Below are 16,510 nucleotides of genomic sequence, written 5' to 3'. Positions count from 1 at the left end.
CGAGCGTCTCCCTCACATGCGCTATTAGGCTGACCTACAACGGGTTCTTGGCCAGATTTTTTTCCTATTAATTATATTTTCTTTGACAAAATTCAAGGTTTGAAACCTTTCAGATATTAGAAAATACTTATATTTGAAACATGTTCGAACTTTTAAAATGTTCAGATTTTAAAAAATAGTTAAAATTAAAAAATTCAAAGTTGATAATTGCACAAAATTGAAAATTGTTCAAAGTTAGAAAATGTTTAAATTTTTAAAAATCAAACATGCAATTTTTTTAGATTTGAAAAATTGTTCAGACTTAAAAATTATTCATAGTTAGAAAATGTTCAAATTTAAAAGAAAAAACATTCTGCATAATGCACCATACCCACACTAAGGACCAAAATTGCTAGACACGGGGGAGAGTAGAGTGTTGAATATAAATATATTACTTAACCCACTTATTTTCGGCTTCTACGATGCCTTATGTGGGGGAAGCTTCTTCCTACCAGCTTATTCGAAAATCCCGGATTCTAAATTTGTTTCAGCTTATACTTAAGTTTAGATCAAACTATATTATAAACCAAAACAAATTTAAAATTCGGGCTTATGGGAGAAGCTGGTGGGACTAGAAACCGCCGGAGATGCCGTCGGAGAAGTCTGTTTCCATCAATCCAGATTGACGGGCGAATTGGTTAGGTGCATTATAACCAAAAAAATACTGCAACCTACTCGCGGTGCGCACGCAATTTTTTTTAAAAAAAGATCATAGACGTGAGGGAAGTGTTAGAGTCTAATGACCGATCCTTTCTCTCATTTCCGACTTTTGAAAAACTTAGATATCGCATTAAGGGATGAAGCCTGTTACCCGCATGGGTAGCTACACACCCCTACATTATACCAATATTCAAGCCATATAAACTTGTTTTAGTTCGGTTTTCTAGTAGAACATGAAATTCTAGTGTACAAAAATGGTTTCCAAATTTTGATTTGAACTTTCTTTTATCAAAGTCAACTTATTATTGAAAAATTCAATGAAAAATAGGTTGGTGATTTGACTTTGACCAAAAAATATTCAAATCAAAATTCGAAAACCACTTTTGTACACTAGAATTTCATATTCTACTAGGAAACCAAACTAAAACAAGTTAATATGGCATGAATATTGGTATAATGTAGGGGTGTGTAGCCAAATGCACTCTCACCTTACCAGGGTCACATTCCCTAGAAAAAGGGTCACAAATCGACCAGGGCCACACTCTCATCTTTTTTTTTCTTTTAACATTTTTTAAAAGCTGGCTATTTTAAGATATGAACATTGTTTGAAAATTTCCTAATGCCATCTCTAAAGTACAGGGAAGACGCAGTCTACAAAACTTGTATCATAGTTAGGCACCAGTTCTTAATCACAAAATAGAAAGAAATCTTAGTGATTATCACGTTTAGATGAACTGCAGAATTCTAGTGACTCAGAGATATTAAGCTACAAATCTGCATAACTTCAAACAAGAATTCACTTCCCTTCAAGGGCATCTGGTACAAGTATCTCAAAACGATTGATGTGATGGAATATAACATAGACTAACTCAAAGCCTACATTTGACTGTTAAGTCTGAGGCACAATAGATGATAATTCAGAGGCACTTACACCACAGCGCAACGGTTGCATGACATTGACACTCTCGAAAATTGCCATTTCAACACATTATCTGGTTTAACACATCTTATATAATGAGGTTCGGTATAGTTAATTTTCCTATAAGATCTGCATAAGATATGTAAGTTGAGGCCAGTAAGATGAGTCATGGATAATAATAGTATGTTGGACACATACTGGACACAAAATGGAGGTGGAATATGTGGATATAGAACTGGCAGAAAAGTATGAATAATAAATGCAGAAGCAAAAAAGGGAAACCTTGAAGCATGTTACTATGAGAATAAACTTTCTGGATTTTGATGTTTCCTCTGACATGGGAGGAAATAATCCAGAGATAAAGGAGCATCTAGAAGCACTCGGTAACTCCAGGTGCTTTGCGACAACATACTCTTTATTTTTGTTAAGAAATTGGTCTGACTGAAGCTGTACAATATCCTGACCATTGAATTTAATGAATAAAACATAAATTCTCCGGCGTAGTGACCGCGACATTCCAAGTGTCGTCGTCAAGACTACACGCGTGCCCCACATGCGCCTCCTTGTCATCCCCTCATCCACGACGGTGGACACAACTTCCAACGTGTTTAGATGACCATGAGGACCCAAATAGAGCGACAATGACACACCATGGAGCAGATTGAGGAGTACACGAGCACATTCCCCGTTGCTAGCGCACGAATCTTCACACCGTTGGTGCGCTTATTGTCGTCTGCATGGAGCGGATAAGATAGAAAGCGGTGAATTTGTAACCATGCCGACGATAAAGAGATAAGACTAGAAGGAAGAAATGGTACACCAAATCAACCGGACACGTGTCCAACATCCAGCAACACTACAGCTGGTACGCACCAACTTCCTAGTAAAAAAACAATGGCCAGGGATGGTAGTAGACAACTCGAGAAGTGTTGCATAACCTAAAAAGAGCTGCAACTCACCAACATTAATTCTTAGAATACGAACGGCTCTTCACCGTGTGATCGTGGGCACGATCAACTGCCAACGCGCGTCCAACGGAGTGGGTCCCATGCGCACAAAGCATTATCCCTCCTCCTCGCTAACTTCTCTCCCTCTCCCGAAAGAAACATTGACGCCATGGCATCTTCCTCCCCCCTCGCCCTCACTCACCGCTGCCACCACTCGAGACAACATTGGAAACACCGCCGCGATCGCCAAGGAGGACCGGTGAAGGTTGAGCTTTGAGGAGGGAGGTGCAGCGAGGGGCGGCAGGCGGCCCGGCCGCCAGTGGCTGCGGGGGCGAACAAGATGTGGAGCACGGAGTTCTTCTCCATCCTCTCCGTCGAGCATTGGCGGCGAGGGATGACTGCTGTGATGGGGTGTTGGTGCGTTGGCTACTGGGGTGGGGCGTCGGGGCGTTCTTCCTCTCGGTCGGAATCGACTGGGAGGACGGTTGCATGTAACTTAAGTTAGCACATCCCCTTACAGAATAATACAAATATATTCTCTTCTAATTTTGGATGTATCTATACTCTAATGTATCTGGATACATCAAATTTAAGTAAGGTTGAGATATCTTTCATGAAAACAGAGGGAATATATTTTTCAGTATTTTTTGACGCACAGAAATAATACGGAGTATTTTTGTTTTTTTGGAAAAAAACTAGTGCTTAGGTGCAAAGAGCAGTTTTGCACAGTACAACCCAGCCCGTCTGGAAATCCCAATCTCCACTTCTCCCCGGCACCTGAGCGTAAAACCCTAGCTCGCTTCCCCAGTTCCCCCCATGGCGCGGAAGAAGCGAAAGGTGGATCCGGCCCAGTCCGCCGCCACCAACCACCAGCAGGAGCTCCCGTCCTCGGACCTCAACTCTTGCGGCACCACCTACTTCCCCATCACGGACGACCCCCCGAAGCCCACCGCCGAGGCCGCCGCCGCCGCCGCCGAGGAGGAGGACGACGGCTCCGACGGCGATGACGAGGAGGACGTCACCAAGCTGCTCGAGCTGCTCTCCAGGGAGCAACTCGTGGAGCTGCTCCGCCGCGCCGCCGAGAAGAGCCCCTGGACCATGGCGGCCGTGCGGCGCGCGGCGGAGGCCGACCCCGCCAGCAGGAAGCTCTTCGTGCACGGCCTCGCCTGGCGCGTCGGCGCCCAAGACCTCCGCTCCGCCTTCTCCCGCTTCGGCGACCTCGAGGACTGCAACGTCATCCTAGACAAGCAATCCCGTAAATCCAAGGGCTACGGCTTCGTCCTCTTCCGTTCCCGCGCCGCAGCGCTCCGCGCCCTCCGCTGCCCCCAGCTCCAAATCGCCGGCCGTCTCGCCATTTGCCAATTCGCCGCCTCTGGCCCTACTACCCCGCCCCCCCAGTCCCAGAACCCTAGCTCAAATGCCCCTGCTTCCTCCTCGTCATCCCAACCAGACAACATTCAGCGCAAAATCTTTGTTGGCAACGTGCATGCTAATGTTGATGTTGGCCGCCTCTATGAGTACTTCTCGCAATTTGGTGAGATTGAGGAGGGGCCATTCGGTTTTGACAAGAGCACCGGCAAGCCTAAGGGGTTTGCGCTCTTCGTTTACAAGTCCGAGGAGAGTGCCAGGCGTGCACTGGAGGAGCCTATGAAGAATTTTGATGGCAAGGTGCTCAATGTGCAGAAGGCCACAGATGGGAGGACAAAGAGCACACCAGCTGGGTCCAACTCGAATGCCAATTCTAGTGCTACCGCTGCTTCTTCACAAATGACTGCGCCTTCTGTTGCCACCCCTGCCTCTGCACAAATGACTGCACCTTTTATTGCCGCCATTAATCCGTATGATCTATTAACATATGGTGTCACTGCTGCTTCTGCACAAATGACTGCGCCTTCTATTGCCGCCATTAATCCGTATGATCCATCAACATACGGTGCTACTGCTGTTCATGACATGGCCGTTGCCCAGCAAGCTGCCATGCTGGGGATGGGTGCACAACAGCAAGCATTTGTGCAGCCCAACGCCAGCGACAACGCTAGCTCCGGTACCCCCAACAACGCTCCTGCTTCCTCTTCGTCATCCCAACCTGACTACATGCAGCGCAAAGTCTTTGTTGGCAACGTGCATGCTGATGTTGATGTTGACCGCCTCTATGAGTACTTCTCACAATTTGGTGAGATTGAGGAGGGGCCATTGGGTTTTGACAAGTGGACTGGCAAGCCTAAGGGGTTTGCGCTCTTCTTTTACAAGTCTGAGGAGAGTGCCAGACGGGCACTAGAGGAGCCTATGAAGAATTTTGATGGCAAGGTGCTCAATGTGCAGAAGGCTAAAGATTGGAGGACAAAGAGCGCACAAGCTGGGTCCAACTCGAATGCTAACTCTAGTGCCACCACTGCTTCTTCACAAATGGCTGCGCCTTCTATTGCCACCGCTGCTTCTTCACAAATGGCTGCGCCTTCTATTGCCACCGCTGCTTGTGCACAAATGACTGCGCCTTCTATTGCCGCCATTAATCCGTATGATCCATCAACATACGGGGCCATTGCTGCTTCTGCACAAATGACTGAGCCCTCTATTGCCGCCATTAATCCATATGATCCATCAACATACGGTGCTACTGCTGTTCATGACATGGCCGTTGCCCAGCAAGCTGCCATGCTGGGGATGAGTGCGCAGCAGCAAACATTTGTGCAGCCCAATACCGCAATGCTTGCCATGATGGCAGCTGCGATGCAGAACCCAACCATGTTTGCGGCATTAAATCCGGCTTTTGCTGCTATGGGTGCTGGGGGGCAACACACTGGCATTCCTGATTTTGGAGGTCAAGGTTTTGGGCCACAAGGATTTGCAACTGGTGGTGTCAATTTTCCGCCTGCAGCTGGTGGTCTTCAGGGAGCTGCAGCATATCAAGGATGTCTTCCTGGTTTTCAGGGGACACCTGGGTTTCCGACATCTGCTGGGTTTCAGGTTGGCCAAGCAGCTTCCCAAACAGATACTACTGCAGAAGCTGCTGGTGCTACCGGTTATCAGGCTGGGCCTGCTGGGCAGGGTCAAATGCCCAGTTCTCAGACTGACTTTCAGGGTGGCTATTGATATCACTAGGTATAACACTCAACCTCTTCCATCCTGGTGCCCCATTAATTATTGATTTGAGTTCGTTAATTCTCAATGCATTATTTGTTATTTGGGCATTTTGCTCTATAGCTTTCTGATTATTTCTCCCTGCGTTTTAGTTTGGCATCTGCTGGTCGTGGTTCGTTCATGTGGTTTTGCATTCGGATGGATTTTGAACCTATGTTGGTGCCGAAGTATTGCGGAAGGGTTCTTGCTGTTGACTTTTACTGTCGGATGCTTTTGAAGCAGATACCTTTGTGGCAGCATTTGCAGAAGGAACTTCTGTTGAAGTATTTATGTTGTTTTCATTGCCAACTATGTAGTTTTGCCCTTGAGACTTCATCATGTACTTTATGTTTCTGTAGTTGGTTTCATGTACTGAAGTATCTGTATTTCACTACTTGGGCTGTTATCTGGTCTGATTGATAATCTGAAATGGTTTCCTGGGCAGTTGATCTCATTTTGGTTGCAGTCGCAGTGTGATTTCGAGGAATGGGATGTTCATATCTTTTACATTCATCATGGGAATTTCTCACCTCAGGCTGAGTTTGACCGATGTGGCCTTAAAATCTTTAATGACAGGGAGCTTTGTTCTCCTTGGAACTTGCTTCTGGAAGTGTTGAGCGTTTTACCGTAGCCATGGAAAATAGGTTTAAAGCGCGCCTCGTGTCGATGCCCAGTTCTTAATTCATAAGCAACATGACTTCTTCGAGGCATGTTCTTGGCAAAGTAAGTATCCTGAACATTACTATACGGTCAAAGCATAACAGTCAGAACTTTTCATTTTTGTTCAGTCTGCAGAATCTGTCATGAGGGGTAATTGCCTGTGTTTCGACTTTCGATATGCCGATACCAAAATCTTCTAGTTCTGTAATGTTATGTTGGTATTGATTTGCAAGGATTTGATCATTCTTTTCGCTCCTTTTATGTGTCATGTTTATGCCATGCTTAGATATATCTGGAAGTAGTTTATTAGATTCGAAGAATTTAATCATACCTTGGCTATTGTACATTGGTGGTGAAATTCAATGGATGCGCTTAGAGCGGCCAGTTAGGCAGTCAACAGCGAGCTACTATTACCCCTTCATTAATTTATTCTTCTTATTTTCTACTACGGAGGGGTGATTCCTTTTCTGTTCTCTTGATTGTCTGCCAAGTGTGATTTGACAATCCTTATGCTTTGTGCCTTGATAGTATGTATTTGCTTACTTCTGGCAAGTATGTCATGAATATTTCTATAGTTCACCAACTGATGAATGTATTATCCGAAGAGAGTGCTGATGCTCAAAGTGAAGACACGGGTAAGGATTATGGTTATATATCCAGGTGTTCTCATGTACAGAGTAAAAATATTTGTTCTCCAGTGATAACAGAGTCTTTTTGCTGTACAAAATACAATGCTTCAGCTTGTTACCATTCCCCTGAGAACAGCTAACCCTCTGTTGGAGAAGGACATGGACAACACAGAACCTACCATAAATGGAACAGTTAAAATTGATACCATGAAGTGTTTAAACAATGGGTTTTGCTAATTCTCACTCGCCTGCTAATTCTCAGTCACGTCTGGAACCATAGGACCGAATGCCCTGAGATTTGTGTTTCATTGTTTTCTCTGCTCAAGTCAGGGGTTCTGGAATGTGTTCTTTTGGCCTGTTTTGGCTGACTGTTGCTTTTCAGCCCGTGCTGGGCTCTGTTTCTGTACTGGGATTTTTCTGTGTCTTTTGCTTTTCTACATGTAACATTACACTGTATCCTTTTATGGTCTCCCTAGTTCTGAATAAACATGTTGTTTCTCACAGTGCAACGTGTCAAACCTACTTGGTCCTAAATGTATGAGTAGTTCATTTTTATTTGTTGTATGAATTTTCGTTTTCAAAAATTGTTTGATATTTAGGTCGCAGGTCCGTGACTGGCATGTCCCATGGGCACATTGGCCCCACTGGTAACATATTTCCTGTTTTTTTACTTTGCGAATTCTCATTTTTCCCATTGTTGAAGTATTAACTGAGATTTTTCCAGTTACATTTAGGTCGAAACCAAGATTTTTCTGGTTGCACACTTGTTGCAATTGCAACCGAGATTTTTTCAGTTGCACATTTGTTGCTACCGAGATTTTCCAGTTGCACATAGGTTGCAACTGAGAGATTTTCCAGTTGCACATGGGTTGCAACTGAGATTTTCGCCAGTTACACGTGGGTTGCAACCAAGATTTTTCTAGTTGCACATGTGTTGCAACTGAGATTTTCCATTTACAAGCGAGTTGCTACCTATATTTTATATTTACACATGGGTAGCGACCAAGATTTTTCTATTTGTATACCGGTTGAAACCGGGGATTCCAGTTACACATGGGTTGCAACTAACATTTCAACAGTTGCACATAGGTTGCAACCGAGATTTTTGCAGTGGCACATGGGTTGCAATTGACATTTTCCCATTTGCACATGGGCTGCAACCGAGATTTTTCCAGTTTCACATGGCTTGCAACCGAGGTTTTTCCAGTTTCACAAGGCTTGCAACCGAGATTTTTCCAGCTGCACTAGACTTGCAACCAAGATTTTTTTTGGTTACACATTTGTTGGAACTAAGTTGCTTGGGAAAAAGGCTTTGATGTTGTTGTATTTGTTGGAACTAAGTTTTTTTTTCCGTGGACCTTATCTTTTTTTGGTTATTTTTCTTCAATAGCGTGCATGTGTGTTGCTTTTTTATGATCATTATTGTCTGTTAGTTTAAGAAGAGGTACACAAGCAGAAGCCCAACCTAGTCAAAGCTGTCTCTAAAAAAATTCAGCCAAAGAAAAGAAACAGACAATCACAAACGCAGATCAATTACCAAGAGGATGATTTAAAAAGGTTTACAAGCCCAGCACAACTAGATAGACCTAGTATTTATTAATCATATGGGGATAGTTCGACTGAGAATTCGGTCGCCTGAGGCCTAGACGTACCCTTAAACAATCTTTCAACGTTTCGAGACTGAAAAAGGAATTGTTATAAGGATCTTGGTTAGGCAACATAATTTGGGATCCCAGCCAGGATACTCCAAAGCCTAAGTTAATCCTTGATCTTAAAGATGAGCAGGTGCTTTTTGAGATTCTAGATGAAAAGAATGGAGATCACCTCCGCTCATGATTGTTACTCGGTCAATGAATACTTCAACAGTGGAAAATTTTGACCATAACAACCAAGCAGTTACATTGTGTGGCCAATTCGACATTTCCAATGACAAATTTTATTCTAACAGGAAGATGTTACAGCAAGCTAAATGTCATACTGAAAAGTGTTCTTCAATGGGCATAAAGGTGGTACATTCTTTTCCTGCTCAGAATCTGCAGTCCATGAAGCCAAAGTTGAGCGAGTATGAGCCCCCCTCACCATATTTTTATTCACTCTACATTTATGATTTCTCATCGTGTGTTGGATTAGCAAACTTTTATTTGTCGAGTCTTGCAGTCTATGATGACTCTATGTACATGTACAGTTAATAAAATCGATGTGATGAGTATTGCACCTAGAGTGACATGAAAAACAATTGATCAGTAACCAGAATAATCATTTTAAAAAAATTAACAGAAAAAGTGTGACCTACTGTCTTGCCTTCACCGATAATGCATGCTGAAGTGAATGACCGGCAATTTTGTTGTCCTGAGGAAATATTTCTGTAATGATGGATATATGTACCTTTCGTACTTGTACGTATGCATATATTTTCACAACTGCTCCACTGGACCTTTGCTTTCTGTAACTTGGATGTGTATGCTGCTATTTTACAGTGGATTTTCAAATAACATAAGATGCATTCCATGCTTATTTTGAGATCAGTAGTTGGGTATAGTATGAACTTGTGAGATTTGTCTGTACTCTGTAGGGACAAACCACTTATTTGGAACGCAATACTTCAGATATCAATTTGTCATTCTGGTCAGATGCATTTCCTATTCTAGTGGAGAATATCGTATTCTATATTTTGAGGCTTGAACGCTTCTATTAGATATTTCAGAACTCCTTGCTCTGGGTAATAACCATCAGTTTATGTTTCACATGTTACTCTAAAAACAAATGCTGTGATATCCATAAACAGACATTTTGCTGTTTCTTGTATGGCACCATTCTAGGAGAGGATATATTTGCAACGGCTCTTGAATGCATAGAATGATTGATTTATGCTCTCCTGGCAGGAATCACATATGGAAGTATTTTCACCAGGAACGAAAAATATGCAGAATTATCTTATGAATTGAATTCTGGTATATGTATATTGGGATTTCCATGTTAGGGAGAGGCCTGGTGCCCTTCCTCAGATTAGAGCCGATGAATTACCTATTCACCACCCTCTGACAGAAGCTACCATTTTGTCATATTATGGAAACCATTTCCCACATTAACCATGCCGTCCTCCTTAGAGATTAAAGCATTGTGCAGACTTGAAGGTAGATCTACCGCTGACAAGGGATTAACTTGTCAATGCCTATGGATTATAGGCTAGGGTTTAGTTAGAAGTAGAGGGCAAGTAGATCTCGAAGGTTTCAGCCGAAAAGTACTCGACGAATATGAAAACTAGGGTTTGCAGACAATGATTCGATGATCTTCTCGTCCCCCGACCCCCCCTTTATATAGGTGGAGCCGAGGGATTCGTGCTATACAAGGATTACATAGTCCGGGACGGTTTCTAACTCATCCCGCCAGATTACAAATAACACTTCCTATTACAACTCTATCTTTTCCTTAAATACATCTTGGGCTCTCGAGTCTTCTTATTCTTCGGGTAGTGGGCCTTCAATAAACCCCGGGTACTATATGAGGCAGGCCCATTTGGGATGCCTATGTCAACCGCCCATGCTAATGATATTCCTGTAATTGTGTTTGTGCATCTCATTTTTGTCTCCCAGTTAAGGTTTTTTTGTCACCATAATTAACAGTCTCCTGCGTTCATTTAAACAGGAAATACCCAATGGACCTTTGCTCTGGACACAGAGACCTGACTTTTGGATTCCATCTGAAGAGGAACTAAGAAGATTAGTGCCACCGGAGAGTGAGTTTTCTCAAAATTACTTGCACCACTTGTGCCAACCAATTATTTTCCTGCTGACAATTGACAATTGCAGTATCTCTTAAGAAATGTGTATGGTGGTATGCTGGCCAGTCAGAACATAACATAACTGGTAAGTTCTATATGAGTATGCCCCAAAGTTTTGTGGACACAGAAGTGTTTTAAAATCAAGAAAATCTAGATTTATACCGTATTGTTCCTGTTTATAGGTATAGCGGTTAAAGTTCTCCATCTTGTCATTATTACAAGAGTTTACACTTTACAGTGGAATACTGCGTTAGCTACGGTTCTTGCTTTTGTGAAAAAGACAAAATGAACAGTAAGCCTAATAATTGATTCTACTACATATAATATGACTTTCAGTTTCAGCACTAATGTAAATATCAGAGTATTAATAGTTGAATGGTGTTCAGTAAATTGCTTTTTCGAGAAAACTAGTAAGTTCAATAGAGGCCCTCAAACCTGTGTTACTGCTGGCGTGTGTGTTGATGCGTATGTTGTGGTGGAAAATATGTCTTTGAGTCTTTCTAGAGAGTGTTTAAGGAGGAATAATTAAACATGTTTTCTCCCTTCGTCTAAAAATATGTGTCTCAACTTTATCTAGATACGGATGTATCTCTAACTAAAATGCATCTAGATACATCCATATCTAGATAAAAGTGAGACACCTATTTTTAGACGGAGGGAGTATATTAGTTGCTAGATTATGAGCCAACCTTTCTGTACTCTAGTCTTGGTAATCAAACATCACCACAAATTTTTTCATCAGATCCAAGGGCTGGAATATGTGATGATGTGGTTGACAAGCAAGTACACTCTTAGAGTATATCAGGTGCAAAAGCTGATGCTCACAAAGTTGCTTAGGAGCACATCACTGGACGCTCATTTAATTATTTAAGCATCTAACCTTCCAATACAAATCGATAAGAGCTCAGGCTAGCATCTAACCTACCATCTTGGAGCATTGGAGATGCCAGATGCCCTTAGGCAAAATTGGATCGCCATGATATGTCATATGTCACTGATTCCTTCGAACGTTAGAACAGTTATGCTCATTGCTGACACTACTTAAGTATCTAAGATGTCACTTCACAGCCTTAGAGTGGAATTTGATCTGTTGAATCCTTGAACTTCCGTATTTGCTCGTGACCGCTAGGGCCGTTTGTCAGTTAAATGACTATCAAATAATCTTGTAAGGGCCTATTGGCACAATTAAGTTTGTGGACCAACTATGGCTGCCACGGTGATTTTCATTATAGTGATCGACTAATACACCTAATTGGCGCACTTATGCAAGTTCAGGGACTTGTTATACTCCCTCCGTCTCATGAAAGTTGTCTTAACTTTGTCTAAATTTGGATGTATCTACTTACTATTTAGTGTCTAGATACATCCAATTTTTGATAAAGTTAAGACATGTTTCATAGGATGGAGGGAGTACTAAAAATCAGGTTTGGACCAAGTAGAACTGAACCAGTTCAAGAAACTTTGGTTTATCATTATTTGCTACTTGCCAGTGATTACCACAGTACAAGGAAACATGCCTTTAGCAAACACACACTTTGCAAGACGAAATAATTGAACTTTTATGCACCTTACTTAAATCTTCGATACACCAAGAGCTTGAGCTGAGATTGGATGGTTGAAAAAACTTGCATGATTAGAAGTTCAGAACAAGTTAATAGCCTCCTGACAACAGCTGGTGGAACTCTGGGTACTGCTATTCTTTTATTGTGTAAAGGTCAAAATGCCTAACTGTGTCACTATTTGCTTGCAGTAGGGAACCAAACCTTGTTCCTTTTTGTTTACACGTCTAATAGTGGTAATATTTCATTCTGCAAGAAGTGCTGTGTCCGTCAACTGAATTTTTCACTCCTTCAGGTCTGCTGTCATGAGAGTATGCAAGCTGCCCTACATCATCTCAGTCGTTTAGGAATTAAAGAGCTTACTCAGCCCATGCATGGGACTTGCTTCTGCAATGCATGAGCTTCTTGATGAAGCAATTGAGCTCGCTGCTGTAGCACATATTGGGAGGGGATTGCAAATAACTAACTGGAACCTTGCCAACAATTTTGTTGTTTTTAATAATCAGGTACTTTAATCTATGCACGTTCACCAGATGCCCAATACCAGCATCTGCTTGGCATTACTGAGTTCAGTCATGGCATTTATTGCAAATAATTTTGGTTTATCTTCACCTGTCAAAAATACCATCAGCCTGATTTGTGATCATTAGATCTGCAAAATGATAAAACAAAAATTAGTACCTGTCTCATGTTTGCCTGTAAATTTCTAAAGGTAAACTGAAAAATTAACCGTATGCGCATTGGTTAAGCTATATACTAGTCCACCGTGAACCCAACATCATGCAGAAGATGATGCTCTAGATTTCATATCCAGCCTAAGCAGGATAGAAAACCCAAGTGCTGTAAAAATCCTTATCAAGTTGGACTATATTTGCCCTGATACTGGAAGTGCAATTTTTAGTCATTCACCAAGTTAGCAAGGATGGAATAAGATGGACTGTGCTTTCTGCTTAGCAGACACATGAAAAATGTCGATTCTGTCCACCACAATAGTTTCACAAAGAATTGATAATTTGATCCCTTCTCTACTTAGTACTCTTCATAAGCTCCTCTTCCATGGTGTTTCCCTCCTCAATCTCTCTCAGCCCATCATGAAGTTAGCAATGACACCTAAAATTGGACTCGTTAAACGGTTGGGATTATTTTGAACAAAAAGGGGATATACTGGATAACATAACATATTATGTGTGTGTTGTACCTTCAGCTGAATCCAACATATGTCTTTACATGATGCCCCATGTCTCTTACACACTCAGCTATGAACTAGCGGCAGTCCTGCTCTCCCGCAGAACTGGAAACCAACCAGGATAGTATGGCGTACTGTGCCAGGTTGGGTTTTCGTCATTCACAAGACAGGAAGTTTATAAATATAGTACGGCTTGAAGATAGTTTTTCTTTCAAGTAGGAACGTAGTTGATATATTACTACTAGGAGGTAGATACACTTCTGGAAATTCCTATCTTATTGAATGGACCAGCATCAAGCAAAAATCTACCATGTCATCCCTGAAATGCCATTTATATGAAAATCAGTGGCACAATCAACTAAAAGTTCAACAGCAGAGCAGGCCTATCAGCTAATATACTGTTTATGTTATGTATGCATCATACAGCTCATATCGTTTCTGGTCATTGCATATTCCACACAAAAAACTTTCTAATTGTGTGTTGAGACTTGAGAGGGTGTTTGGAGCTTAATATTCCAATATAAATTGATTAACAAATTCAGGACTTACTGGGATGACATTCCTACTTACTATAAGAATCCTTTTTGACAGGATCACTAACAACCTCTAGAAAGAACAAATGTACTCCCTCTGTTCCAAAATAATTGAAGTTCTAGTTTTGTCCTAAGTCAATTACTTTAAGGTTGACAAGTTTGAAAATAAATAAATCGGGAGTGATGTTTTGGCTCTTGGGCGCATATGCTTCCTTTATTTGAAATGCATCTTTGATACATTTTGAAATGTCCAAAAATTCCAAACGTATGCACACAAAGTATTTCCATGAAAAATCGACTTGTTGTTTGGGCTGTGTAAAAAGACAAAATTTGGTGCTAAAAATAAGGCTTTTTTGCGAGACATGTTTTGTCTTTTACATCCACCACAAAAAATATTGTTTTTTTTTCGTGAAACTGTACGAACGCACATAGATTGTCGAGATGTACATGCGAATTTTTTGTTGGAATTTTTGAAAAATTAGAAATATGTTTTTGGGTGGATGGAGCATATGCATCGTGGAGCCGAATTGAATTTCTAATATCAATATCTATAGCACCAATTTAGTTTTATTAGATTTATCATACAACATATTTTCATACTATATACAATTTTTTTTGTTGAACTGAGAGAATTAAGCTGATTATGCACTTTTCCATTGTTCATAGACACCCAAGAAATCATTTGGGCAAACCACAGGAAACTACATGTGGTAGGAACTAGGTTTTCATCGTGTCTAGGGCGTAGGTTGTAGGGGAAGGAGGGAGACTTGTGCGGACGAAGAGGAGAACGCCGGCGAGAGGGCGCCGTGGTGCGCGAGCAGGGAGGCGGCGGCGGCTAGGGCTAGGGAAGGCCGACTCCTTCGGGAGTCGGCAATAATGAGATTATTGCTTAACTCCTCAACGTATGATTACATCTGGTATTTATGAGCTAAAAGAGATTAAGATAAATAGGCTAAGCCCCTAATTGGGCCCATGGTTGGGCCCCCTCCTAGCATATGACAGGTCGGTCATAACATCTCTCCCCGCCTGCGCAACGAGCTGGTAGTCTGGGTAGTGAAGGCAGAAGTCATCGCGCTGCTCCCAAGTGGCCTCCTCGGCTGGAAGACCCTCCCACTGAACCAACAAGTACCAGATGCCGCGACGTAGCTGAGCCCGCAATACCTTTGCCGGACTCGGAAGACGACGCCCATCAGCAGTAGGAGGAAGCGCCAGTGTCGCAGCAGGCGGCTCTCCGCGGTAAGGCTTCAACAACCCCACATGGAAGACATCGTGAATGCGGGAACCGGCTGGAAGCTGCAGGCGGTACGCGAGCTTCCCCACACGCTCCAAGATGATAAAGGGTCCAGCGTAGCGGGGCCCCAACTTGCGCTTCACACGCGGATCCAGGGAGTGGAGCGATGCAGGAAACGCAGCCACACCCAATCGCCGACCGTGTATTCCACCTCGCGGTGATGTCCGTCGTAGTAGTGCTTGGCCAACTGCTGGGCTGCACGAGGCGTTGCCGCACCTCAGCCAGCACCTCATCGCGGGTGTGTAGGAGTTCCCCCGCCACCTCCATCCGAGCCATCGCCGAGTCCATCGGCAGTATGGGCGGGGCCGGACGGCCATAGACCACCTCGAAAGGCGTGGCGCGCAAGGCGGAGTGATAAGAGGTGTTGTAGCAGTACTCCGCCCATGCAAGCCAATCCACCCACGCGCGCAGACGGTCCCTGGTGACGCAGCGCAGGTACATGGCGATCACCTTGTTGACCACCTCCGACTGGCCGTCCGTCTGAGGGTGGAAGGCCGTGCTGAACCGAAGTTTCACCCCCGCCATCCGGAAGAGGTCGCGCCACACATGCTCCGTGAACACTGGGTCGCGATCACTGACGATCGAAGCCGGAAACCCATGAAGGCGGACGATGCCGTTGAAGAAGGCACGAGCCATGGACGCAGCAGTTTATGGGTGGACGAGTGCGAGGAAGTGTGCATACTTGGAGAAGCGGTCGACCACCATGAGGACAACGGACTTGCCGCCCACCTTGGGAAGGCCCTCGATGAAGTCCATGGAGATATCGGCCAAGACATGAGAGGGCACCTCCAGCGGCTGCAACATCCCCGCCGGTCGCAGGGTCTCCGTCTTGTTGCGCTTGCACGTCGCGCAAGAACGCACCCAGTCCCGGACCAAGGCCCGATCACCGGGTATATAGAAGTTGGCGCGGAGACGGTGGAGGGTCTTCTGGATGCCTTCGTGACCTGCAGTGGGCCATCAAAAACACCTGATGGCGGAGGTCGTCGTGGTCGGGCACGAAGATGCGGCGCCCATGCAGGAGCAAGCCCTCCGCCAAACGCCATGGCACGACCAACTCGCCCACCTCCAGTTGCTGCTGCATGAGCTGAGCGTCGGGTGCCGCCTCGGTGGCTCGGCGAATGGCATCAAAGAGGGCGAAGGAGGGCCCCGAGCGGATGCACAGGACCGCCCCCTCGGAGACACCATT

The 16,510-nt window shown here is 43.7% G+C and overlaps 1 protein-coding gene and 1 long non-coding RNA gene across 3 annotated transcripts; both read left to right on the top strand.

Moving 5' to 3' along the window:
- The first annotated feature begins 3,316 nt into the window (after positions 1-3,316).
- On the top strand, positions 3,317-10,101 carry LOC124661933 (nucleolin-like). Of its 2 annotated transcripts, XR_006990335.1 has the most exons (3): positions 3,317-5,667; positions 8,923-9,036; positions 9,857-10,101. XR_006990335.1 is itself a non-coding variant. In XM_047199819.1 (2 exons), the coding sequence occupies exon 1, from the start codon at positions 3,382-3,384 to the stop codon at positions 5,656-5,658; it is 2,277 nt and encodes a 758-aa protein (XP_047055775.1). In that variant the 5' UTR covers positions 3,317-3,381; the 3' UTR covers positions 5,659-5,667; positions 5,799-5,914. The 2 variants fall into 2 exon arrangements, 1 of the variants encoding a protein (XP_047055775.1); XM_047199819.1 differs by lacking the exons at positions 8,923-9,036; positions 9,857-10,101 and adding an exon at positions 5,799-5,914.
- Positions 10,102-10,651: 550 nt separating this feature from the next.
- Positions 10,652-13,046, top strand: LOC124659906. Its single transcript, XR_006989742.1, has 3 exons — positions 10,652-10,710; positions 11,498-11,560; positions 12,610-13,046. It is a non-coding gene; the product is annotated as an uncharacterized LOC124659906 (long non-coding RNA).
- The last annotated feature ends 3,464 nt before the right edge of the window (positions 13,047-16,510 follow it).

This window comes from Lolium rigidum, chromosome 6 (assembly GCF_022539505.1).
Source record: "Lolium rigidum isolate FL_2022 chromosome 6, APGP_CSIRO_Lrig_0.1, whole genome shotgun sequence".
Classification (NCBI taxonomy): domain Eukaryota; kingdom Viridiplantae; phylum Streptophyta; class Magnoliopsida; order Poales; family Poaceae; genus Lolium; species Lolium rigidum.
Note: the sequence above shows the minus strand (reverse complement) of the source record. Positions and strands in the feature narration are given on the sequence as shown.

Coding starts and splice junctions, on each gene's coding strand:
- LOC124661933 (XM_047199819.1), top strand. CDS start 3,382: ATGGCGCGGAAGAAGCGAAAGGTGGATCCGGCCCAGTCCGCCGCCACC.